This window comes from Rhineura floridana, chromosome 4, assembly GCF_030035675.1.
Source record: "Rhineura floridana isolate rRhiFlo1 chromosome 4, rRhiFlo1.hap2, whole genome shotgun sequence".
In the NCBI taxonomy this organism is placed as follows: Eukaryota; Metazoa; Chordata; class Lepidosauria; order Squamata; family Rhineuridae; genus Rhineura; species Rhineura floridana.
Window position 1 is genome coordinate 44,333,287 of NC_084483.1, and position 26,711 is coordinate 44,359,997.

A 26,711-nucleotide genomic window follows, 5' to 3' on the forward strand; every position below is an offset into this window, starting at 1 on the left:
GATGGGTGTATTTTATCACCCTATTGATTTAATCTATATGCAGAACATATACAGAAAGTGGGGCTGGACCAAGATGAAGGAGGTGTGAAAATTGGAGTGAGAAATACCAATAATTTAAGATATGCAGATGACACAATACTCTTAGCAGAAACCAGTAATGATTTGAAGCAAATGCTGATGAAAGTTAAAGAGGAAAGCACAAAAGCAGGACTACAGCTGAACGTCAAAAAGACTAAAGTAATGACAACAGAAGATTTATGTAACTTAAAAGTCGACAAGGACATTGAACTTCTCAAGGATTATCAATACCTTGGCACAGTCATTATAACCAAACTGGAGACAATAGTCAAGAAATCAGAAGACGGCTAGGACTGGGGATGGCAGCTATGAGAGAACTAGAAAAGATCCTAAAATGCAAAGATGTATCACTGAACACTAAACTCAGGATCATTCAGACCTTGGTATTCTTGATCTCTATGTATGGATGTGAAATTTGGACAGTGAAAAAAGTGGATAAGAGAAAAATCAACTCATTTGAAATGTGGTGTTGGAGGAGAGCTTTGCAGATACCATGGACTGCAAAAAAGACCAATGATTGGGTGTTAGAACAAATTAACTATCACTAGAACTATCGCTAGAAGCTGAAATGATGAAACTGAAATGATCATACTTTGGACACATCATGAGAAGACCTGATTCACTAGAAAAGACAATAATGCTGGGAAAAACAGAAGGGAGTAGAAAAAGAGGAAGGCCAAACAAGAGATGGATAGATTCCATAAAGGAAGCCACAGAACTGAACTTAGAAGATCTGAACAGGGTGGTTCACGACAGATGCTATTTGAGGTTGCTGATTCATAGGGTTGCCATAGATCGTGATTGACTTGAAGGCACATAACAACACCAACAACAACCTGAAGAATGGGGTGAGGGGGTGGAAGCTCGCTGACTGAAGGAGCTCCAGGAGAAATGCAGTGTTGTTGTAACTACTATTTAATAAAACTACCTTGTTAATGGTTGCCTCCATATAGTGAACCCAAATATATTACACCTTTCTTGCAGATGTTCACACTGTATGTGTGAATGCCAGGGAGAGGGGCTCCTCAGCATGTGTAATTCAGGGGCATACCTGAAAAGGGGTGAGGCAGAGCTGAGCTGACCAAGGATCCACTGGATCCTAAGCCATTCCAACTAATGGCAAGTTGTGACATGGAGCTTGATCTGGGCCTATTTGCTGCACCATGCTGGAGCTGCAGACTTTTCCTCCCATCCACCCCATTTTTTATTATGGTCAGTGAGAGCAGCAATGCTCCAAATGTGGTGGCAGCTCTACTGCTCTGTTATGCCCCCTACTGTCTTCTAGGGAGTAGCGCTTTGCCCTTTCTGTGAGTTAAGTTCATTTAGTCAGTTTCTCACAGCAAAGTGTCAATGCACATTTTCAGTTTATTTTCTGAAGAATACCTTGGGATAAAAATATTTACCTTAGACAGTGTTACAGAGTACTGAATATGAAGGCAGAAGAAAACAGAATACAAAGACAAGACTTAATTAAAAGTGGCTTGTCTCTTTGGCAGAACAAATAGTTGTGTCACAAAAGGCACAGAAAACCCTAGCTATTAGGGATGGGTGGGTCCATTGATGTTCATCCCAGTTTTGCCTTGGGATGGGATGAAATCCATCCCCTCCTATTTATTATTTATTTATTTATTTCGGTGTGGATTTTAAAGGGGGAATCCTTAAAAATCCATATGGAAACTTGAATGTAAAAAAAATGAAATTATATACAAGATGTCGAAGCCTACAGCGCTGCCTCTCTCTGATACTATTTTTTTCTTTTCTTTTTAAAAACTCTTGTCATCCAGGTGCATGGGACTAGTGCGTGGGACTTCTTGATGATGCACACTTTGACCTGAGTAGAGCAAGTCTCATGGGAGCAAAAGGATTTGATGCTGTTCCATCACTCTCAGAAGGAATTTTATAGGGAAAAACATGGCTGCCCCAATGTAGATTTAAAAGAGTTTGGTGTTGCAGATTTGGGGAACCTGTGACCCTGAAGATGTTGCTGGACTACAACTCGCATCATCCCCAACTATTGGCTATGCTGGCTGGGGCTGATGGGAGTTGGGAGTCCAACCACATCTGGAGGACTGCAGGTTCTCAACCTCTGGAGTAGAGAGAAAGAAGGACATGGAAAATGAGGTTAGCTGTTGTGGATAAATGCAACTCATAATAGAGGAATGCAACCAATTACCTAGGAAAGTGGTGGGCTCTCCAGCACTGAAGGCATTCAAGAGGCAGCTGGACAGCCACCTGTCAGGTATGCTTTAAGGTGGATTCCTGCATTGAGGAGGGAGTTGGAATTGATGGCCTTATAGGCCTCTTCCAATTCTACTATTCTATGCTTCTGTGATGAGAGCAACACAGTACGTTAATCGGCCAGCCATCTGCTATTTATTGTTAGTGTTGCTTTAAGAATGTGCTCTTCCCAGTATGGAATTTAGTTTCTGCTTGGAGAGTTTGCAGTCTACTCTTGCTGGATGAGACAGGCAGAGAGTAGTTGGAGACTTCTCAATGAATGACAAGGCTTAGTAGAGGAAGTGAACACTAGAAGCCATTCCGTCAGTCTACTGCAGATATTTTGGGTTTGATGATGTAATAATTTTGCAACCTCAGTGAGAAGTGGGAAAAAGATGTCATTTTGAGGATAGACCACCAGACCACAGCAATTCACAGTCACACTGATGACAATAAAGCTATTACTTGTCTCATAGAATTGCCCAGTCTCCATAGATTATGGCTATTGCCTGTCATTTGTTGGGAGCTTCTCATTATGAACCCATGCTTCAGATCACCAGTTTGGAACTACTGCTCTCTCAGTTGCTCAGTGTGTTATTTGCTGGTTTTGAAGTGACTGCACTTGCAAAGGGTGCTTGGTTAAGAGGAATCCAATGCATTACCTCCTGGGTGTTTCTTTAAGTGTTGTTTCGGTGGGGGAGAGATGAGGAGGAACTTCCTTTGTGTTCATTCCAGTAGATATCCTGTATTTTGTGTTTTTTATATACAGAACATATTGCACCTCCAGATTAGAATCTGTGAACTGCTGTCCCAACGTACCGGTGGTGTTTTTTTACTTCTGTGCTGAATATGTGCAACACCATATTTCAGTGTGAGTTAAGTGACCCTTTCTCTAGGGCTCTGAAGGTCTTTTAGTGAGCTTCCTTCAGAAGGGGGCTTGGTTACTCCTTCTGTCCTACAACGAGGGCTGGCTTCAAGGGCCAGTATAGTTGGGCATCTGCTGAGGGCCCACCTGCGGCAGGGGATCTTCTGAGAAGAGCCCCTTGAATCTGTTCTCCCACTTCAATGTTGCTGCTTTTTGCAAACAGTTTTTATTTATTTTGTGAACATAAAGACAACGAACATAAGTGTACAAGAGCAGAATACAAAGTAGTCATCTAATACAGAATTCATTCCATACCCACAAGTACCATGCAAATAGCCCCTCCATAGAGAAATATGTGTTGCTATCTGTGTGTGTATGCTTCCCTCCATGTAACTCAGAAATGGGAACAAGTTCTATCAAAATGGTCATATTTGGTGATTTCCGTAATAACCCATTGGTGCTGTGTGAGATGTTCAGATAGGGCTGTGTCCCAGACCTTATTTAGCCATCCTTCCATAGAAGGACCAGTGGCTTTCTTCCAATGCCCAGCAATCTCCATTTGCACTGCCATCAGCAGCAATGAGACCAATCTGCTTGTACAGTGGTAGCGAGAAAGTAGAGCAGTAGATGACACTGCCTGCTTGCTGATTGGGTCTCTGCCCAACAGGCAAGTAGATGATAGCAATGAAGAAGAGTAGTGCTGGTTGTGGTGATGATAGTGAGGAGGTGGACTTGTTAAGAGAGGGGCCCCCATGGTAGGTATCTTGCTCAAAGGTCCTCCAAAACCAGAAGCCAGAATTGCAAGACATGCCTTGTTTCTGCATGACCCATTGGTGCCTACATTCAGAAATTTGAGCCAGTGGTATAATGGGCAGTGCCTTCAACCATCACTCAGTATTGTGGTTCATTTTGCATGTTGATACATGAAAGAGGGGAAAGTTGCACAGAGAAGCTAAAACTTGCATGAACACTGGAGTCCATCAGTATCTGTCTTAATTCATTTTCTAAGAATCACAGGAATGGATTTATCCTTAGGATTGCCAATACTGATGATGGCAGAGTTCTACAAAGAGATCTATCTATACATAAATTATTTTGGGACAAACAGATAAAAATCACGTCTCTTGTGTAACCAGCCAAGTGGCTCTATATTTGCGGGACAGCTTGTAACACTTTTCCTTGGTGGTCTCTTGGAGCTATTTTACTCAACTTTGTTACAGTATATAAGCATTCCTATCAGCGGCGACTTTTTCTTCTGACTTTCGGTGGCTGATGGTTCAGTCCCATAGGTTTGTATGATAGGATGTTTAGCTTTGTGTTGAACGGCATGTGAATGCAGAAGCTCTTAGCACACAAGAAAACTCAACCATATAACATGCCACCAGTTAGATAATGGACCTTTTTTTACTTTTTAAGGGGGAAAACATTGAACTTCCTTTCTTCCAGTGCCTTAAAGGTGTAAGTACAATATCAGTAATAAAGTATGCTGGGTCAGCTTAGTTCAAGTAACAGAATATCTTGCAAGAATGTTTAATTGCTAATCTTGCTAATTGATAATCTGAAAAGTTGAGAATTGTGAGGAATATGCAGAGCATGTCCAAGCAAAACTCTTGTACAGTTAGAAAATAAGCTTTGTGTGGGTTTCCTGTGACTTTCTTTTATCTTAAAGTTAAATAATATTGTATCTAAATATGTGCTGGATTTTCTTCATGCCCTCTCTCCCCCCATAAGGAAAATATTTACATGGAATTTTCTGAAGGGTCTAAAGAGTAGTGAAAAGAGGTTTGAAAATCTGAAAAAAGAGCTGAAAGGATTGCATTTGAAAGAAGAAATTCGGTAAACATCTCCATTAGTGAATTGCAGAATCCACAGCTTTGATGATGTTTATTTTCTGCTCCATTTCTCTTAACATGTTGAGCTTTAGTGAAGTACAAAGCAGACCCATGGAGTGTGTGTGTGTTGTTTATCCAGATGCATGGTCTAAAACGTAAAATTTCCTGACGTTGAGTCTCATTCTTCTGGTCTGTGAATGCACACTCAAATATATTCAGTATCATCTTGATGTGTATATTTATATAAGATTATGTTTAAAAGTTTTGCTAAAATACTATTAAAATTTTATAATCATCATTGTCTGAAAGTGACATTGATTTATATCATGGCGCTAACATTGGATCTTTTCTTCCTTTTTTATTATGACAATTAAGACATATCTCCATCATTCCTGTAATTCTTTTCTAAATAATGTTTCTTTAGTAGTATTTTTAGTGAGTTAGCTAGAACGTTAGCGAAATGTTTATAGTAAGATGAAGTCAAATCATGCTGTCCCAGAATTGACTTATCTTTTCTTATTTATTTATTTTATTTTTTAGATTTATATCCCGCCCTTTCTCCCAGTAGGAGCCCAAGGCAGCAAACGAAAGCACTAAAAACACTAAAAGATCATAAAAACAGACTTTAAATATTTATTATTTATTTATTATTTATTTATTTATTAAATTTATTAGTCGCCCATCTGGCTGGCAATCCAGCCACTCTGGGTGACATACAAAATTAAAACACGTAACATTAAAATATTAAAATCTCAACCAATAATAACCAAACCTAACCCTTTCCCAAGGACACTGAGGTAACAGGCCTGTTACGTGTTCCACAGAAATGGGGAAGAGCAGTTGTGAACTCACTAACGGAAGGGGATCACTCCCTAGTACAGACCTACAGCTGGAACAGACAACACTCCAAAAGGTAGTAAGAAGCCTATCCCTTTATTAAATGCACGGAAAAGGTTGCATCGTGGTTTCTTTCTGAAGGGCCAGCGGCAAAGACAGAACTGCAGTCCAAGGAGGATTACTGGACACTTCCTCATAGGTTGCCTGCTGTCCCCCTCCCTGAGAGTGTTTGTCAAAATGGTAGAGAGAGCTAGACTTATTAAGATTTGGGATACAGCCCAAGAGAGAAATGACTGCAGGCCTAACTCTGTCCTATATCCTAAAATACATTACAAAACATCCTTAAAAACATACTAAAGCAAAACTTCTTTAAAAACATCTTTTTTTTTAAAAAAGATAATATTTTAATGATTATTTGTCCAATATATTAACCCTGCACTTAGCACCTTCTTGTCTACATAAGTTAGTTTTGTAATTTATATCCTATTTTTTGAAAATTACCTTAATTTTTTATAATAATTTAAAGCTCTGTGAATCTTATCACTGGGGTTGGCTAATCTTGTTCTGCTTTTAAAACTATTAATTTCATCAGAGTATTATTGTTTTCAGAATGTTCAGTGTAAAATGGGTAGAATGAACACAATCTTTCAAATGAATGAATAGGAATTTAGGAAGCTGCCGTATGCCGAATCTCTCTACCTCCATTTTGTAGAGGTATTCAACATGGACTACAAGTCCCATCAGCCCGTGCCAGCATGGACGAAGGTCAAGGATGATGAGAGTTGTAGTTCAACCATTTTGGGAATAAATGGGTCCAACTCTCATGCTTAATCATAATCTGGATTCTTCAGCAGTTTTGTTAAAAAGCTTTGAAAAAGAATTCAACCTTTCTTTGATTTGTTCCCAAGACTATATTAGCTACACATTGGCATTTTCCAACAATGCCATCCATTAAAGCGTGGCTGATCTAGAAATTGCCAAAAATTGATAAGTTATTTGGTAGCAAATGAAGAAGTAATGGACATTATCTCATTCTCTGTGTTGGATAAATGGAACCCTTTTATAATATATTGAAATGAACACACAGTGTAACTTTCTCTTGTTGAACAGAAATTGTGTTTGTGAATATGCTTCACCCCTTGAATAAAATTAATTAAGTCCACTAATTTATCAATTTTAGTCCTGTTCACCCATCATCTGGGATTTTTCCTAGCATTTTTACATGTCTTCAGCACTAACTTCACAATCAAAGGCATACATGTTCTTATGCTAAAAGTAGACATTTTTAGGATTCTGAATTCAATTTGTGCCTAAATCCTGGATGTGTGGTGTATATGGAGTCTAGATTTCCCTATGTATAACTGGTGGGTGAGACTGTAGTCCTAGCATTTTGTTTGCTGTGAGAATGGCTAGTTCATTGTCTCCTAGTTGTCGGTGTGGTGATAGTTTAAAAAGTCTGTTCTTAGTTTTAGAAAATGAATTAACAACCGGCGTTGCTAATGAAGAAGGAGAAGAAGAAGAGGAAGGAGAGCAGTTTGACTTCGATAGTGGAGATGAAATTCCAGAAGCAGACAGACAGACTATTGTGCCATCTAATTCAGAGTCTAAGAATAATGCAGAACAGGAAGAGATGAGTTCTACAGGTAGGTGTGACCATGCCTAGTAAGCCATGAGAACATTGCTAATATTTTATTTATTTATTTGCAAATGTGTGTTCCCTCTCAAAATGGTTCAAGAGCCTCTTCAAACGTTCACTCAAAGTTGTAGTAAGTGCAAGGAAGGAGAATTAGATAGCCTGTACTGTCCATAATCAGGCATCTTCAAGATGTCATTTGCACAGGATCCTCCACACAATTCATAGGCTGGAACAGTGTGCAGATTGCACACAGACTTCCTGTGTAAATGAAGGTGGCAGCAGGACCAGAGCCCCCAGGTGCGGTCTCGCACCATTTCTATGCCGAATGAACACTTGCACAGGCAGGCCTAAAGTGACACCAAAAGATAAACAAAGATACACAATATAAGAAACAGTAGAAGAAATTGCCACATCTACTAATTCCCTTTAACATGTTTGTTTGAGATAACATATGCAAGATAATAGTTGTATCATTTAGTACAACTCACTGCCCAAGTTGGTTAAGTTTCTCTGTCAACAATTACACAAGTTTGCATCTGGTGAAACATTAGCTGAAAAAAGTTTGCAGAAGAGGAGGCAGAAGAAAACTTGGGTCCCCTCATTTGCTCCCCCCTAAAGTGTCTTGGGAGGGGCATGGGTGGCTGCTGTGGCAAAGGGCAGTAGGGTGAGAATTCCACACTAGAAGCAGCAGGGAGCAGCTTTTGTGGCTGCTCAGAGAATGGAGGGGCCTGGCAAGGGGCTTCAGTCTGCAGACACGTGTTGCACCAATGCTGGGGAGGGGGCAGGGCTGATGTATGGGCTATTAAGCTCACCCATCTCTGTTTTGGCTTCTTCATTCAATGGGCTACCCATCCTCTAGGCCAGCCTTTCCCAACCAGTGTGCCTCCAGATGTTGTTGGACCACAACTCCCATCTTCCTGCCCATTGGCAATGCTGGCTGAGGCTGATGGGAGTTGTGGTCCAACAACATCTGGAGGCACACTGGTTGGGAAAGGCTGCTCTAGGCAGTGAGGCATAGGGTTATTTTTGCTAGTTACAGTTTTTTTTATTGGCTTTGCTGGCAGGTGTTTTTCGCCTACTCTGTATTGATGTGGTGCTGGGGTGCTTAGCAGGGGTAGTCATTAAATAGGCTAATTAACCATATTGGCAGGTAGGTGCAGGAAGCTCTGAGGTTGTTACGGTTTGGTTAGCACCCATAGGCATCTTCATGGTTGTGGGACACACTGGCACAGTTAGGGAGCAGCTTTGGGACAAATCTGTAACAACTGCTTGGTGTTGTGGGGCCCCAGATGTTAGTGAAGCAGGAAGGCCTCCCTACTCACTTGGAAGGGTGGGGCTAAAGGGAAAAGGTATAGGAAGGGCTACGACTGGCCTTTGGCAGGGTTGGCCCGCCCACAATTTGATTATTAGTTAAATCCCACACCTTTTTCCCTATGCAGATCTGTTTTAGATTTAATTAATTGTTCAGTTAATAAATGTAGCCCAGTTCACCCAACCTTTTGTGTCTTGCCTCTTTATTTTCCAGTTTGGTCACAATGGCTTTTACAAGGGTCGGCACGGAGGGCCAGTAGTGTAAGCCTGAATCAAAACTACCACACCAAACCATAGTTTGAGCATCTAAGAATCAAGCAGGCTGTGGTTTTAGAGTTGCCGTGTTTGCCTTTGCCTTCTGCCCAGCACTTCTGTCTGTAGGTGGTGTGGTCTCCAAATGCAGAACCATCTCCATAGGAAGGGGCTTGAGGGTGGATTGGAAGGGTGAGAGGGGAACATCACACAAAGTTTCTGTAAGGGAACTATTGTCCTTTTGACAATAAGATGTGCCTTTTACATTCTAGGGAATGAAAATATAGATGGAACTGATAAAATGCAGAGAGCTGAAGGCAGTGCAGTCCTACCAAGAGTAAACCCATACTCCGTCATAACTATTTCACCCATGCAAGAAAAGGAGCCATCGTCACCACAGCCAAGTCCACAAGATGGAAGTATAAGCCCTAGTGTTTCGAGTGGATATTCTGTTCCTGTGCCCTGTGGCTATGCTGTGCCATCCAATTTACCACTGATATTGCCAGCATACTCTAGTCCTGTTATAATACGCAGTGTGTCTGTGGATGACGAAGGTAGTGTATGTTTGGAAGTTACTGTTTATGAAGTAGAACCATAGTTTTGATACTCTATGGGCAACTGCATCCAATAAGAGAGAAGGAACTTGCAGCTTTCTGTTGCTGTTCTTACATTTTTCTCTGTATGTTCAGTACAGTGGTCACTGGTTTGCTTAGTAGATTGTTATTCTTGACTGAAATTCAAGGTGCAGTTTCTCTGGATCAGTTCCATTGACTCTTCCGTTAACAGGGATGGGTTGTAGCTCAGTGGTGCGGCTGGGGATGGGTGAACCTGTCAATTTCTGTTTCTCTCAGTTTGTCCTTTTTCCGGTCTTCAGTTCTCCAGATTTCCACATCAGTTTGCCATTTTATTTTTGTATTTAGGAGGACTTTTTATTTTGGAAATTTTTATGAGTGTTGAAATTGAAATAATTGTATTTTTAACATTGCTGTAAATGAGAGAACTACTATTCCTGTTTCTTTTAGCAAATGTTCACATAGTAGCTGAAGATTACCATAATTCTCAGAGTTCAGAGGATCCCCAAAACAGGTAAGAGAAACAAAATGCTAGAATTTATGAGAGTCCCTCTGTAGAGAGTGAACTGCATCTGTTGGATGAAAGAGTTGGCATCAATGTCCCTTGGTTACTGCCTGTTCTATCTTGAACTTGAGGGCCGGCTTCTTTTCTTAAGAGTAGTAGATGAGGGTGATGTAGATGGTGAGTGGCTCTGTCTGCAGCTCCAGTTTAGACATTTTCCCACCTTCCTCCATTTAGCAGACTGACTACTACAGCAGGGGTGAGGATACTTATCTCCCCCACTGGCCAAGTTTGACCTGCCCACCTGTCGGCCATCTGATGTCAGGTGACCATTTTTTGCACAAATGGTTTGAAGTCACACAGTGTGGGCAAAGCCTTTTGCAAGCTCCAACTATCAGCTGAGCAGCAGTGCTTGCAATCCCCCTTTCAGACAAGCCCTGTCTCTATGTCATATATGATGTCTGCTGTAGGGTCAATGAGCATGGCCAAAAGAACCTCATGGGCCAAATGGAGAGGCCTAGTGTGCCTGAACTGGGCTATGGGCTAGACTTTCCCCAATGCTGTTCTACAGCCGCCACCTTCCTTTTCTGAGAGCAACAATGGGGGGGGAGTTATTGCCTTCATGTCCTGTTTTTGGGTTTTCCAGAGACCTTGTGAAAATTTGAGACAGAGGATGGATGATGGTTGCACATGCTATGGCAGTGGTTTTTCCTGCTTTGGCAAGGGTTTGGGCTAGGTGACCTTTGAGATTTCTTCCAGGTCTGTGATTCTGTGACCAGGCTGGCCACTCTGAGAAACAGGATGCTGGATTAGGTGGACCTTTTGATTGGATCCATCAGAGCTCTTACATTCCTCTTCTTCTGTATGGTTTCTGCTGTTCTGTTCCCTGTGCCTACAACAATAGCTGCCTCTATGAAGCCAGTTAGTTCCCTGTGCTTTTTAAAGCTTTCTCTGATTAGCCTACCTTTACCTTGCCTGCATCTTTGCTGCTACTTGCCTATCACTGTGACTCATTTATGAAGTCATCCTTGGACTAGCTCACTTTATATGTTTGTCTTACACAGCATGCAAGCATTCTGGGTGGTGGCTGCCCTGTTAGAGCTTCAGACAGTTTTTTCAAACCAAAATATTTACTTCAGATAAATTAAGGGATGGCATTTGTTGGACAACACTGTCATTACCAGATTGCTAAGTTTAGGCTTCCAGTGGAAACATACTGCATTGATCCATAGAGCCATATTTAAACAAAGGGCAGCTCAATCCCCTTGACATCTGTGATGCTTTCCTGAGCACACATATATGGAAGAAAGTCCATCTCAACTGGGCATTAAAACTGCCTAGAGCAGCCTTTCCCAACCAGTGTGCCTCCAGATGTTGTTGGACCACAATTCCCATCTTTCCTGACCATTGGCAATGCTGGCTGATGGGAGTTGTGGTCCAACAACATCTGGAGGCACACTGGTTGGGAAAGGCTGGCCTAGAGAGTTTTTTTCTGTTTCTATCCTGAGAAAGAGTTGACAGCACAAGTGGAAAGAAGGGCTCCAAACCATCTTCCTCCCTGGATCTACATTGTGAGCAAATAGCACTGATGGAGCTGTGGAGCCCTTTATGTGAGAAAGAGCCCATGTCATAGGTGATTGCCGTGTCCAACTGCATCACAATGGCAACAAACAGGGAACAGTCTGGAGCAGTGGCAGTTGGTGGCTCCATGTCAGTGGGGCAGTGGAATCTGCTCCAGCTTTTAGTCTGAACTTTCAAGGAGCTGTCCAAAGTTCAGACTAAAACCTGGAGTGGATTCCACTGCCCCACTGACATGGAGCCATCAGCTACCACTGCTTTGGAGATTTATTTACTTTTTATAAAAGTTTTTTTATACCACCATATCACAAAATATCAGGGTGGTATACAGCATTAAAACTTAATTAAAACACCATCAAAAATAATACAGTTAATAACTAAAGTGACTAGCTAATAAAAAGCATTAAACAACTATAAAGGCATAAAAAGGTCTTCAAGCAATGCATGAAAGTCGAAAGCGAGGGTTCTTGCCAAATCTGTCCTGGCAGCTGTTCCACAACATGAGACAGGCAATACTAAATGCCTGGCTTCTAGTTGAGGCTTGCTGGGCCTCTGTAACAATGGGGAACTGCTAGCATCACTCCTCCGGATGATCTCAGTGATTGAGCTGGGATTATAAAGGCTCAGGTGATCCTTAAAATATTCTGAACCCAAGTTGTTCAGGGCTTTGTATATCAACAAAGAACCTCGAAATGAAGGGTGATAGGCCAGCTGTGCAATAGCTTCCTGGTCCCAGGAGTCACTGTGATCAGTTATGTGTGGTTGCTAGAACTATCAGGTGACCGTCACTGGATATTGTTAGCCCCTCTCTGCTGCAGCAAGGGTTGTGCAGTTCCTTCCACCCTAAGCAGTGGTGTCTAATAAAGTCTAATTCACTTGCATGCACAAAGAGCCTTGCTGGAAGGGTAGGTTTGTGGCTGAGGATTTTAGCACCTGCCAGTATTTAGTAGGAGTACTGAAGAAACATAACATAGACTGACATCTATCCGATATCTGACAGGTTTATTCGTATGTACGAAACCCTAAGGTGGGGAATCTCTGCAAAAAAAATCATGAGCATAATAGGAGCCAATATCTGGTACATTTTAGATATGTTAAATAGGAATCTTCTAGTCCTGCTTTCATTTTTTCTTCATTTAGTAATTAGAATTTCAATTAAAGTCAGCCTTGCTTTCCAGTTCTTATTCAGCAACAAACTGAAAGAATGTTAAAAAAAGAGCAACTCTGTGGAACTGTACTGTATGAGGTGGGGAGTATATTTTAAGTATCAAAAAATTACACATACACACATGCATCTCTTACTTAGGAGTAAGCTTCATTGAACTTGGTGAGATATAGAAGTAAACATACATAATGTTGTGTAAATAATTTAAAATATTTATTTTTTTATTACTATTAATAATTTGTATGTGCTTATTTTAAAGTGAAGATAATCAGGGGACTAAAGATGATAATGCCTTGGCCAAATGGACTGCTGATCCTGCAAACACAGACTGGATGGAAAGTAAGTACTGGTGATTACAGTTCCTCTGTATTTAGGGTAGGGGAAACCTCCAGATGTTGTGGGATTCCAACTCCCTTTGGTCATGCTGGCTGGGGCTGATGGGACTTGGAGGGCCACAGGTTCCCCATCCCTGCTCTGTATAATGAGTTGATGAGTCTCAGTTAATGGCTCAAACAGCAGCTTACACTAGAATGTTTGATTTAAATCTGGAATGAATTCCTCCTTGTTTCTGAATGCTTGGACTGATTTCATTATTCAGGGTCGACTGGGGAATTCCAAATACTCTGCTTGTGTAGGGATGCTGCAGGCTTGATTCCTCTGATTGTGGGCAAGTGTTGTGGACACTACTTATGTCCAATTCTATCTCATTTTATTTCCATCATCAGTGGCTGGATATGCAAAGTCTTGTGCATGTTGATCAGACAAAATGAATAAATAAATAATGAAGTTGGCAAGATAATATCTTGTGTAAACTCAGAGAATTGTGTAGAAAGTCTGTAAATCACAGCAGTATATCTGACATGCCTTTCCAGCCACTTCTGCAACAAGTCTGAAGAAGACACTTCAATTTAGGGATGCTTGAAGAACTTGACCTCCCAAAACTGCACCTCCCAGTCTAGTGAAAACTTTCACTTATCCACTGGCTTTTGCACTTCCAAATGTTCCAGTGCCATTCTTGGCTCAAAATACATTTTAAAAATGTGTGTTTTAATTAAAATATGTTTAAAACACTTGATTACATGCAAAGTTTCATGCAGATTTTTTTTAAAATCACAGATTGATGCAGAAACAGTACAAAATAGACTTGTGAAAAGGACAAGGACTAGATATTACAGATTTGATTTGCCCATCACTACATCAGTGAACACAGGGAAACTGATGAGGATTTTCTAGTTGAGAAAGGGTTCTCTTTGAAGAGTGGCCAAATTTTCAGACTCTCCAAGCCACAGACCACAATTTCATTAGTTCTGAGAGCCTCAAGGTGTGCAGAACCTTTATGTGCACACTAAATATTATGTTTTATATTGTGAATACAAAATATTAACATTACACTTTATCACCGGCTACTTAAGATGTAGTAGCCTTGTGGGTTACCATGGTGTGTTGTAAGCCTTTTGAAGTCTGACTTGATAAGTCTCCAGTGAACTGTTGTCTATGAAACGCACACGCAGAGGTTTAGAGCGTCGTTGGCGGAAATCACGGAGTCTATCTGATAGACTCTGTGTTAAGGAATTTTCTAGGATCTACATGGCATCTAGGCACGCTGCACAAAGAACTTTTTTCTCAGCTTCTATTTCTTCAGCTGACAACCAACCAGCAGAATTGTACCGGGTGGTTAAAAGTCTTCTTAATCTTGACCATCATGAACCCGCCACTGACCATTAAGATGATCGTTGTCAACAATTTGCCTTGCACTTTGAAAACAAAGTCGCCCAGATCCGCTCAGATTTAGATGCCAATACTAATGCAGTTTCTGGGGAAGTACCTTTGGCCTCTGTTAGTTCCATTAAACTGGATTCTTTTCAGCTTGTTCATACCGAGGATATAATTAATGTCCTTAGGGAGATGAAACCTACCACCTGCCCGCTTGACCCTTGTCCCTCTTGGATTATAAAGCAGGCCAGAGAGGGATTGGCTAATTGGGCCTGGAGGATAGTCAATGCCTCGCTTCAACAAGGCTACCTCCCTGGTTCTTTAAAAGAGGCTATTGTAACACCATTGTTAAAAAAACCCTCCTTAGACCCTCTTTGCTTAGAAAATTTTCGCCCAGTCTCCAACCTTCCATTTCTAAGTAAAGTTATCGAGCGAGTAGTTGTGACTCAACTTCAATGTTTTCTTGAAGAAACGGATTATTATGATCCATTCCAGTCTGGTTTCAGACCTGGCCATGGGACTGAGACGGCTTTGGTTGCCTTAGTTGATGACCTCCGCAGGGAATTAGACAGGGGGAGTGCGTCCCTGTTGGTTCTCCTCGATCTCTCAGCGGCCTTTGACACTATTGATCATGATATCCTTCTAGATCGCCTCTCTGGGATGGGACTACAAGGTACTGCTTTGCAGTGGCTTCGTTCCTTCCTGGAGGGTAGAATGCAGAAGGTTCAACTCGGGGACTTCTACTCGAATTCCTGGCCCCTAACATGCGGGGTTCCTCAGGGCTCAGTGTTGCCTCCAATGTTATTTAACATTTATATGAAGCCGCTGGGTGAGGTCATCCGGAGGTTTGGAGTGCGTTACCACCAATATGCAGATGACACCCAACTTTACTTCTCCTTCCCTCCAGATGCTAAGGAAGCCGTCCGGCCTCTGAACCAGTGCCTGATCTCAGTGATGGACTGGATGAATATGAACAAGCTGAAATTAAATCCGGATAAAACAGAGGTGCTCCTCGTTAGCCGTAAGATTGACCTAGAAATAGGGAATTTACCTATGTTGAATGGGGTTGCACTCCCCCTGAAGACTCAGGTTTGCAGTTTGGGAGTACTCTTGGATTCAGCTTTAAGCCTGGATGCCCAGGTTTCGGCGGTCTCCAGGAGTGCTTTTGCCCAGTTAAGACTGGTTCGCCAACTGCGCCCGTTTCTGGAAACATCTGATCTAACAAAGGTAACACACGCCTTAGTTACTTCCCGACTGGACTATTGCAATGCGCTTTATGTAGGGCTGCCGTTGAAGACAGCCCGGAAGCTTAAACTAGTTCAGAGAGCGGCAGCCAGAATGCTAACAGGAGCTGGCTTATGGGCCCATACAACTCCACTTCTGCAACAATTGCATTGGCTGCCGATCCGCTTCCAGGCTCAATTCAAGGTACTGGTCCTAACCTTTAAAGCTCTGCATGGCCTGGGCCCTGGTTATCTATCTGATTGCATGTCCTCTTATGAACCTGCTTGGCCTTTGAGGTCTTCTACTGACCCCCGCCTTGTGATTCCATCAACATCTCAAGTTCGTCTAATGGGGACCAGAAATAGGGCCTCTTCTGTTGTTGCCCCTGATCTCTGGAACTCTTTGCCAGTGGAGGTGCGGTTGTCCACTTCCCTTGGCATATTTCGTCGCCAGGTCAAAACATTTCTATTTTGCCAAGCGTTCAATTAATTAATATATAGGATGCCTCATAATTTTACTATGTTGATTATATGTATTTTAATATTTTAATATAGTTATTATTTTGCCAATTTTATTTTTTATAATTGTTCTTTGTACGCCGCTCTGACTTCTCTGAAAATAGAGCGGGTTATAAATGTTTTAAATAAATAAATAAATAAATAAAGAGAAAAGGTTTGTAGGATGCAGATTAATTCCACATACACACCTTCTTCGGTGCAGAGCATGGGTGGAAGAGAAAATAATCCATAGCCTGGGCCTAACTAGTACAAGGTGACTGCTGGTACCCCAAAGGGAAATGCTGCTGACTGACCTCTTGCTTTTCTCCATGTCTAAGTAGCTTCTTTTCTCTCTGCTCCAGGCTTGTTTGTCTTATTTGGCTGAGTCAGTTGCTGTCTCATCTCCACACTGTTCACATCTCTTCTGCAATCTTTGGCAGCCAGTGACTCTCTCCCTTTCTGTGCTGTGTACTCTTAAGCAGTTGCTTCTGTTTCTTCTCCCTCTATACATCTTTAGTAGTCTCCTCCCTCTTCTCACTCCTGCATACTGTATATGCCTCTTCCAGTAGCGTAGTGGCAAATTCAGAAGAGCAGAGTCCCTTTACAATAGTCATAGCCACACCCCTCCCCCCTTTTCCTACTGCTGGGCTGAGAATGAGATCCATCTTAATGCCTTCTTCCACAACAACAGATTTCCCTAGGAGCAAATAAGCATGAAAGGGGAGTGTTAGCTACTGAAGAGAGTCTTCTCAGTGGCTGACTTGCCTCCTTTCACTCTGATTGGCTCCAATCAGCAGGAAAGGATAAGGAAGCGTGTTAGACTCTTGCATGGACACCTTTGTTGGGTCAAGAAACACAAACTGAACTGTCAAAGAGTTACATGTGGCTCCTGAGCTCTAGTTTGGCAACCACTGGATTAAATAATATCTAATATTGCTGCCCTGGGCTCCTTTCTTATGAAGGGTCAGAGCTTGGAAGATTACTTTTAAAAAGTAATAACTTGCAATTACTGTTACATGGCCCCAAAAAGATAAATTACCATTAAAATTCCAACTGCTCTGAAAGGAACTGATTACTGTTACTCAAAAGTAATCTCTACAATTACACTTAAGTTACTTTTTTTAAGAAATGGAGTGCCTACACCGTGCTGGCCTTGACATCTGCATATCTAAGTAGCCTAAAACATTAAAAATACACACACATACACACAGAGGGCAGCAGAATATTTTTTTTATCCATAAGATTAACAGAATGGCATAACAGAATCTCACATCCACCCCCCACCCCAGCAATGGTGATACCCCAACAGACATATACTTTTTCACTAGAAATCCAATTTTACACTTGAAATGTTGCATTTGAAATACATTTCTGTTATGTTCCATCTTTGCTCAAAGACCATGTCAGACAAAGAATGTCTTTTTATAGTCATTATGTTGCCACCAGTACTGAACAGGCGTTCTGTTGCAGTGCTTGAAGGCATGCCTGTGTTGTGCTGCAAAAAAAAACACTGCAGCACCCCTTTCAACTAAAACACATTTTGATCAATATGGCAATCCCCTATGATCAAAGAAAAATGCAAACTTTAGTACTATACTAGTTGCCTTAATAATTTTTTTCATCAACAGTATAACTTAGAGGTAACTTAATCCTGTCCATAGTTACCTGGAAGTAAATCCCATTGAACTCATTGGGTAGACATGTATGCACAATTGAACTGTCAGAAGCAGAACGTAAGAGACATAAAGTAGGTAAACGGAAAATGCACATATCAGAAGTAATCCACCAGAATAAATGTTAACCCTTCTCCTGCAATTAAAAATGTCATCTTGCACAGCATATAGTGAAACGATGGAATTTGCTGTCACAAGAAACAGTGATGGGCACCAACTTGGATGGCTTTAAAAGAGGGTTATACAAATTAATAGAGGATAAAGCTATCAGCAGCACCTAGCAATGATGGCTATGTTCTCCTTCCACGGTCAGAGACAGTATGCTTCCGAATATCAGTTGTTGGGAATACAAGTGAGGAGAGTGCTGCTTGTGGACTGAGGTCCTGCTTTTGGGCTTCCCTTTAGGGCAGCCTTTCCCAACCAGTGTGCTTCCAGATGTTGTTGGACCACAATTCCCATCAGCCTCAGCCAGCATTGCCAATGGTCAGGAAAGATGGGAGTTGTGGTCCAACAACATCTGGAGGCACACTGGTTGGGAAAGGCTGCTTTAGGGCATCTGGTGGGCCACTGTGAGAACAGGATGCTGGACTAGATGGGCCACTGGTTGGATCCAGCAGGCTCTTCTTATGTTCTTGTATATATTGCAACAAACAACAAATATTACTTGTGGGGCCTTACAGACCAGGGATAGCCAACGTAGTGCCCTCCAGATGTTGTAGGTCTACAATTTCCATCTTACCTGATAACTGGTTATGTTGTCTGAGACTGATGGGAGTTGCAGTCCAACAGCATCTGGAGGGCACTATGTTGATGACCCAGTTAGATTAACATGACTCCCTTCCCAGCTACCCACCTGTTTCAAACATGTCCAGAAAAGTATGTCTCTTAAATTCTATGTCTGACAGTGCCGTCCTTTCAGAGGTAAAAATTAATCTGCAATCTTATATACTTATCCATTTAATGAGACTTAATTCATATACAGGACTGGACTCCACCAGAATACATTTCAGCATTTCAGGGGCTATATTTTATCACTGCTGTACCAACTACAACTACCATCTGCTGCTTATGTACATATATTGTCTCAGCCTAAGCTACCTCACAGGGTTGTTACAAAGATAAATGGTGGGAGGGAATTGCAGTGGTCATGGCATTCACAAATCAAAAGTAAATCTGGGGATGGGGACACACTCAAGTAATAAGATGTCTGGCAGACAGAATGTTAACAGGTGAAGCTTTCCCCATAATTGTATTTCCATAGTAGAAAAGGCTTACTCCATTTAATTTCTGTCTGCCCCACAGCTATTAAATGCACAAGAGCCTGATCTCCTGAAATGCCAACCCTAAACCATGTGAAGACCTCAAGTTAAAAAAAACCCAACAACCACAGAATTTGGGCATTTTAAAAAAATAACATCTGTAACTGTATAAAATATGACATTTTCAGGCAAAAAGAAGTTAAGAGACAGTAGACATAAAAACACACAAAACCTTGACAAATAGCAACAAAAATAGTCTGAGTATGAGCATTTTCTCTTTTTAAATTTTTACTCATCATTGTTTTTGCTTGTTTACTGCCTTGGGCCAGTCCCTAACTCTCAGCTTAACCTACCTCACATGGCTGTTGTGAAGATACAGAAGGCAAAATTAAAACAGCTGCAAAAGGAGACTAAAGCTGCAATTCAATACATGTTTACTCAGAAGTAAACTCTATTGGGTTCAGTGGGACTTAATCCCAGGTAAGTATGTACTCCAGTACACACTTACCTGGGAGTAAGTCCCATTAAACCCAATGGAACTTACTTGTGAGTGGACATGTATTGGATTGCAGGTTAGTCCTTGTTTTATAGGCATCAAATTTTACTTGCCTTAACCAGATTGATGCATCTTTGTACTATAAAGTGTCATATTTTTCTCCCCCCACACACCAATTAGTACAGCTTCAAAGCTTCAGCCAGTCCTTACCTGGCCTAATTAGTGTAATCCTATACCCAGTTTGATTTACCTGGGAGTAAGCTCCATTAAACATAAAGACAGTACTGTAAGTTAATTATGAGAGGCAGTGTTGTGGAGTGGTTACAGTGTTGCACTGTGACCTGGGAGACCAGGGTTCGAATCCCTGCCCAACCATGAAGCTCACTGGGTGACCTTGGGCTAGTCACTGCCTCTCAGCCTCAGAGGAAGGCAATGTTAAACGACCTCTGAATACTGCTTATCATGAAAACCCTATTCATAGGGTCGCCATAACTCGGAATCGACTTCAAGGCAGTCCATTTCCATTTTCAAGTTAATTATACAATGATTTTTAACAAGTGCCTGTTTGAAACTCTCTGTATTTGCCATGGGGAGGGGGAATTTGTTAATTTACACAAAAGAACTTCCAGGGAATACCTTCCGCAGAAAACGAAGATCCATCCTGGTTATTAGGAAGAAAGGAAGGGCAGGAAAGAAAACTGGAAGCAGCAGCTCTTTAGGATCCTGGGTACTTGCTGCTACAACTTCTGCCTACCCCTTGCTCACCCAAAGCCATGGCTATGAGGAAGCTTTTGGTTCTGCTCCTTGTTGTCTCAGCAGCCCTGCCACTTCTGGGCAGCTAGCTAGCGGTGGTGGTCTCGTCTCTCTGCTGGTAAGAGAGGGGAGGGGAAGAGGGAGGCAGAGGCCACCACTCAGAGTTTTGTGCGGCAAACCACATGCAACCCCCCCCCACACACTCTCTGTCAGCCAGCAAGCATAGTCTCCCTCCTCCCTGGAAGTTCATGTGATGTGTGTTGCCATTATTATTTCTGCTTATTTTAGTCACATCTCTTGGGCATTTTTTTAGTACTTTCCTTGAGACAAATTCCTTAGACTTTTAGCATCTATTATGGTCTTCCAATCTTTTTCGCTTGTAGATCCAGATGAGGTAATATATGATGATGTGCCAAGAGAAAATTCAGACTCTGAACCAGGTATGAGTTTAAATTCGAACATTAAGGTGGTATTCAACTAACTTTTTGTGCTTGTGCAAGGGTTTTTTCCCTCCTCCACCCTCCTCCATGCAGTCCCCAGATCTGCTCCAGAGGGTTGGAACAACCCCCAGAACAGATTCAGGGAGCGTGCAGGGGGATGAGCGGGGGAGATTGTTTTGTTGTGCAAGGAGAAATGTTTGTGCTGATGGAACATTAACCTCAGCACTACATTGAATACAACCATGGGACTTGGGATTACTAACAGTTGGTACAGGAAAAAGCATTACTTGATGTTCGAAAAAGAGGAGGTGATTAACCCTTTCCCTACCCCAAATCACCCTCTTCTTGCTTTGACCCTTACAGGGGTAAAGTTTCCCCTGTGGAAGGCACCAGATTTGGCCTTAATGGAGTGAAAATCCATCAGCCTCTATGAAGAAATTCACTTGGCTTATCTCTTTGACAAGGGTTTCAATCTACAAGCATACAGGTCATGCCCACTGAGAGTGGGAAAGCCGTTTGGGAGGTGATCAGGAGCAGTGAAACAGTACATAGAGAAGGGGTTGAGAAATCCACTCCTGTTTTACCATTCCCACTTTCCCTTCTGGAAATGGCTTTTGCATGTAAAATATATAAAATGTTCCTGTTTTCTTAGTGCCGTTTTAGGCTATGGGTTGTATCCAATGTTAGTCCTAAGAGTAGTCCCATTGAAATTACAGTAGGGCCCCGCTTTTCGGCAGCCCACTTTGTGGTGTTCCGCTAATACGGTGGCTTTCAATTAGAGTAAGGTCCCACTCATACAGCACTTATTCCGCTTTTACAGTGTTTTTCAGGTGTTGGGCACCATTCTATTGAATGAGTTCTGCTTTTCATGGGGGTTTCGGTTTTAGGCGGGGGTCTGGAATGTAACCCACCATCTGAGTGGGGCCCTACTGTAATGGGCATGGCTGACTTAGGTCCATTAATTTCAATGGGTGTACTCTGAGTAGAAGTTAGATGGATACATCCGAATGTGTTCGATGCAAATGTTCACGTGTGAATTTATTCAGAGCAAAAATTGTGTGTGTATACACATATTTATTTATTTATTTATTTAGAGGGGGGAAGGAAAGCTCTCCAGAAAACCCCATGAAACACTCCCATTCCATTGATTTTCATGACTGACCATAACCATTTTAACCCTATTCTGCAACACTGTTGTAAGTGTTGTTTCTTTGTCATTATGTGATTCCCAGCCAGTTGAGAGTTATGTAGTAAGCCGAATGACATCCTAACAATATGGTAGCCGATGTGATCAAGACGTTTGCCTTCACTTTCAAGTGAATTGTAAGCCCAGAGAGTTTGCACAAGGAATGAATAGTGTCTATAGGACAAATGATATAAGTTTCTTTGTTCTGGGGACATATTTTAAATATAGTGTAGGAGTCTGTAGAACATAGAGTAACGGAAATGAAGGAGATAAGGTTCCCCATTCTTGCCCTAGCACCTATAGTTCAAAAATGGTTCTAAGCTAGAATGCATATTCTACCATTTGTGGTATAATAGACAAGTTGATTTCTAAACCTTTTATTAATTACCTTCTGTCATGAAAATTGAATTTGTTCCTTGTGATGTTTTACCTCTTCAAGTTGCCAATGGTAGAGAAGTTCCCTATTAACAGGCACTCCTCCTTTGACAGGCACATAGAACTTGTAATTAATTTGAAGTTCTCCATAGTTTAACCAAATTATATTTTACATATTAATGCATGCAGAGGAGATGATATACGATGATGTTGAGAATGGAGATGACGGTGGAAACAGCTCTCTAGAATATGGGTGGAGTTCGAGTGAGTTTGAAAGCTATGAAGAACAAAGTGACTCAGAGTGTAAAAATGGAATGCCCAGTTCTTTTCTGCGTGGCAACCACAGAAGACAAGTATGTAACTTTTCATGGCAGCATTTTTCTAGCACATTATTGGCATGCTTCCAAATACCATCGATGCCCCAAGCTTTACATTGTCCAGTTTTTCTCATGCATCTGGTTTCAAACCACAAACACAGTAATTTAAAATGAGACAGAGGGTAGCAAGAATATCTGTGTAAAGTGAGACAAACAAGGGAGTTGATAAACACATACAAATGGAATTTTAAAACAGGGTATTTGTCTTCTATAGATACAAAGTAAGAACTTCGATGATCCTAAATTGCTCAGGGTTGTTAAAACAAAAAGGGATTGTGAAGAGCTCCAGAAGAACCTCTGCAAACTGAATGAATGGGCAGTAAAATGGCAAATGCAATCCAATGTAAACAAGTCTAAAGTTATGCATATTGGAGCAAAAACTGACTGACCAGGAATGAGACCTTGGGGTCATAGTGGATAGCTTGATGAAGATATTGACCCAATATATGGCAGCTGTGAAACAGGCAAATTCCATGCTAGGGATCATTAGGATAGGTATTGAAAATAAAACTGCTGGTATCGTAATGCCATTATATAAATCTACAGTGTGGCCACATTTGGAATACTGTTCTGGTTCCCTCAACTCATAAAGGATATTGTAGAGCTGGAAAAGGTTCAGAAAAGGGCAACCAAAATGATCAGGGGGATGGAGCGACTCCCCTATGAGGAAAGGTTGCAGCATTTTAGGCTTTTTAGTTCAAAGAAAAGGTAAGAGGTAACTTTATTGAAGTGTATAAAATTATGCATGACATGGAGAAAATGGTTAGAGAAAAGTTTTTCTCTCTTTATTTATTTATTACATTTATATACCGCCCTATAGCCAAAGCTCTCTGGGTGGTTTACAGCAATTAAAAACATTAAAAACAAATATACAAATTTGAAAACACAAAACACAATTTAAAAACAGAATTTAATTTTTTTTTTAAACACATGCTAAAATGCCTGGGAAAAGAGGAAAGTCTTTCTCATAACACTGGAACTCATGGGCATCCAATGAAGATTCAAGACAGACAAAAGAAAGTACTTCTTCACACAATGCATAGTGAAACTATGGAATTCGCTCCCACAAGAGGCCATCAACTTGGATGGCTTTAAAAGAGGATTAGACAAATTCATGGAGCACAAGGCCATGCTGTGCCTCCATAGTCAAAGACAGTATCCTTCAGAATACCAGTTTCTGGAAACCTCAGTAGGGGAGAGTGCCCTTGCACTCTGGTCCTGCTTGCAGGCTTCCCATAGGCATCTGGTTGGCCCCTGTGTGAACAATATGCTGAACTGGATGGGCCACAGGCCTGATCCAGCAGGCTCTTATGTTCTTATTAACTCAGTCTACTGACATCCAGTGAGCAGCATTGTTTAAGAGACGTGGTCTCAAAACAAGACTTTAAGGTGTTCACGTTTTTTTCCACCTTATTATTGTAACAATATAAAGCTTATTAGACTAGGTTTTCTTGCCAAGCTTGTAGCGGGGATAACCCCACTTTCTACATGGTAAACTCCAGAACTGGGCTTGGAGAATTGGGAATGGGAGTAAGAGTAAGAAAGATTCTGTATAGGAGCAGGCAGGAGTCACTTAAAATCATGAGATGTATTTGGATGCGTGGTTTTAACTTTTCTAAAATAATGATACATAACTACATACTTTTAAAACTGTGATGTTCATGATGATGAACAAAGGATTGTTGTTTTAACCTTGCAAAATTGAATTGGCTCAAATAGCAGAAGGTTCAATGTTCTACCCGTTTGGAAAACTTGCCTCAGCAGTGAACCGGAAATAAACCCATTACAGAGCTTTTGAGTTTTCCTGAAAGCGAAAGATAGCTCTTCCTCTTACTGGTTACAACCCCTTTTTTTAATCTGGCCACCAGCATGCATGATACAGCTGAAGCGCTTTAGAGTAAAGTTTAAGATTGTATCTTTTTGTATGCTATAGCTTTCTCATGACCTAACCCGTTTAAAGGAGCACTATGAGAAAAAGATGAAAGATTTGATGGCAAACACGGTGGGAGCAGTAGAGATTCAGCAACTAAAGCAAAAACATGAGCTGAAGGTAGCGTAGTTGATTTTTGTAACAAGATAAATGTTAAAATTGCTGTTCTTCAGACACAATGAATGTGTGTTTTAATAAACAAAACTGATGGGGAAAGTTGGACAATATGTATTCAAACAGTGCCGGCTACATTGCCACTGGCCTTAAAAGAACATTGTCAAGGACTTTTATGCCAGCTGTCTTTTCTTTTCTCTGCTGCTTATGACACTTAGAAAGTGAAATGAAAAAGTAATTTTCCATATTTATTTATTTAGCTCTGTTGCAATCTGATCCATATAGATATATCATTGTGTACAATGACAGCTGAATTGGTGGCTCCCTCTTACAAGATCATATACATCTTAGGTCTCTGGAGCTTTTGGAGGTGAAATAAATTGGATTGTGGGTTTTTTCTATCTTTTCAGCCAAACATTCTAATATTAAAAAATGTAAATTAATACATCAGCATTATCATTATATAACATTATACTTTTTAATGAGGTTGGGAGGGGGTACAATTTACCACAAAGGAAAGATGTTGGAACTGTGTGTAAATGCGAACCAAAACCAGGGGTTACCCACTGTATCTCTTCAGATCCATTCCATCAAGTGTAGTGAGCTATGCATGCAAGTAAATTACCATACCAGTGGATCTCCCAATTTCATGCATGGAGAGCAGGAACTGGATCATCCACTCAGATTTTAACTTGTGCTAGTTCATTAGAGGACTTCAAGAGAAATGCATTTCTTTGAAAATAAGTTAGATGTTTGGGGTTGTTTTTTTTGTCAGATTAGCCATAAGGTATGGAGTTAGTCATTTGCATTAGAAGTATTTTAGGAACATAGTGTTGCAATTCTGCAATCAATTTATTTTGAGTGTGTTTTTAAACATGTTAGTAGATACAGTGTCTTGATACCAGGAGAGCTCTTTAGAACTCTGCCATGCTGAGTGCTGAAAATATGGCATTCAACTTTAACTCATTAGATACTCTTTGGACTTCCATTCCTTAAAAAAAGTTGGATGGAGTTTATTCAGGTTCTGTTAAGGGGGAAACATCATACACCTATTGTATGTGTGAATATATGCTTTCATAGCAAATATGTAAAATAAGAAAGGTCTGTCTAAACAGGGGGAGTTTAGCCTTCCCAACTTGACAGTGTTCTTTTTAAGAGCAACTTTTTGCAGGCTCCTACTACTTGCTACAAAACTTAACAAGCCATTGAATCCCACTCTTACTATTCACTGATCTTGTTGAATGTGTTCAATACTGTCTTGCAGATGCAAAAGCTAATGAGGGCAGCTAGGGAAGGCACCAAAGATGGGCTAGAAAAAACTAAAGCTGCTGTGAAGAAAGGTCGGTCATTCATTAGAACAAAGTCATTTATTAGTCATGGTAGGTATTAAATCTTTTCTTTTTAAAGAAAAATTGGTGCATGTTCATAATTGTCATTTGCTAAACTCTTTTTTTTAAAAAAAATACTAGCTATACTATAGTAGCCACATGCAGCCCTTAGCTTAATTTGAAGCATGTGGGGGAGTCAAAATAGTTGGAGCAATGGAAGGGGGAAGGAAACCTGCAAGCAGTTGGTTTGGACCTCTGCAGCCCAATGGATGGGGAGGGAGAGGGACATAGAAAGAAAAGGAGATATCACCATATTGTGAGAGATTATGCCTGCAGAAATGCAGCCCTTGACAGAAAAAAATGTTTGTTATTATTTTAAAAGATTTATAAAGTGCTTGCCTTGTTCAATTACCAGTGGTGCACACACACAAACAAAGATAAGTATAAAATATAAACCAATGATAATGCAGTTAATAATAGTAGTTAAAAAATTAACAGCAG

General features: G+C 41.0%; 1 protein-coding gene across 6 annotated transcripts in view; it reads left to right on the forward strand.

The window, feature by feature from the left end:
* Positions 1-26,711, forward strand: part of ARHGEF10 (Rho guanine nucleotide exchange factor 10) — a 164,303-nt gene that overhangs the window by 33,705 nt on the left and 103,887 nt on the right. For 5 of the 6 annotated variants that reach the window (XR_009762151.1, XM_061622894.1, XM_061622895.1 and 2 more), the window contains exons 3-10: positions 7,296-7,472; positions 9,301-9,582; positions 10,051-10,114; positions 13,105-13,184; positions 20,844-20,900; positions 22,651-22,814; positions 24,772-24,888; positions 26,147-26,261. Coding sequence is in view for 5 of the 6 variants with exons in the window: in XM_061622894.1 (XP_061478878.1) it covers positions 7,296-7,472; positions 9,301-9,582; positions 10,051-10,114; positions 13,105-13,184; positions 20,844-20,900; positions 22,651-22,814; positions 24,772-24,888; positions 26,147-26,261 (1,056 nt within the window). In the remaining variant the exon portion in view is untranslated. The remainder of the gene's footprint in view (positions 1-7,295; positions 7,473-9,300; positions 9,583-10,050; positions 10,115-13,104; positions 13,185-20,843; positions 20,901-22,650; positions 22,815-24,771; positions 24,889-26,146; positions 26,262-26,711) is intronic. The other variant, XM_061622897.1, reaches the window with a different exon arrangement.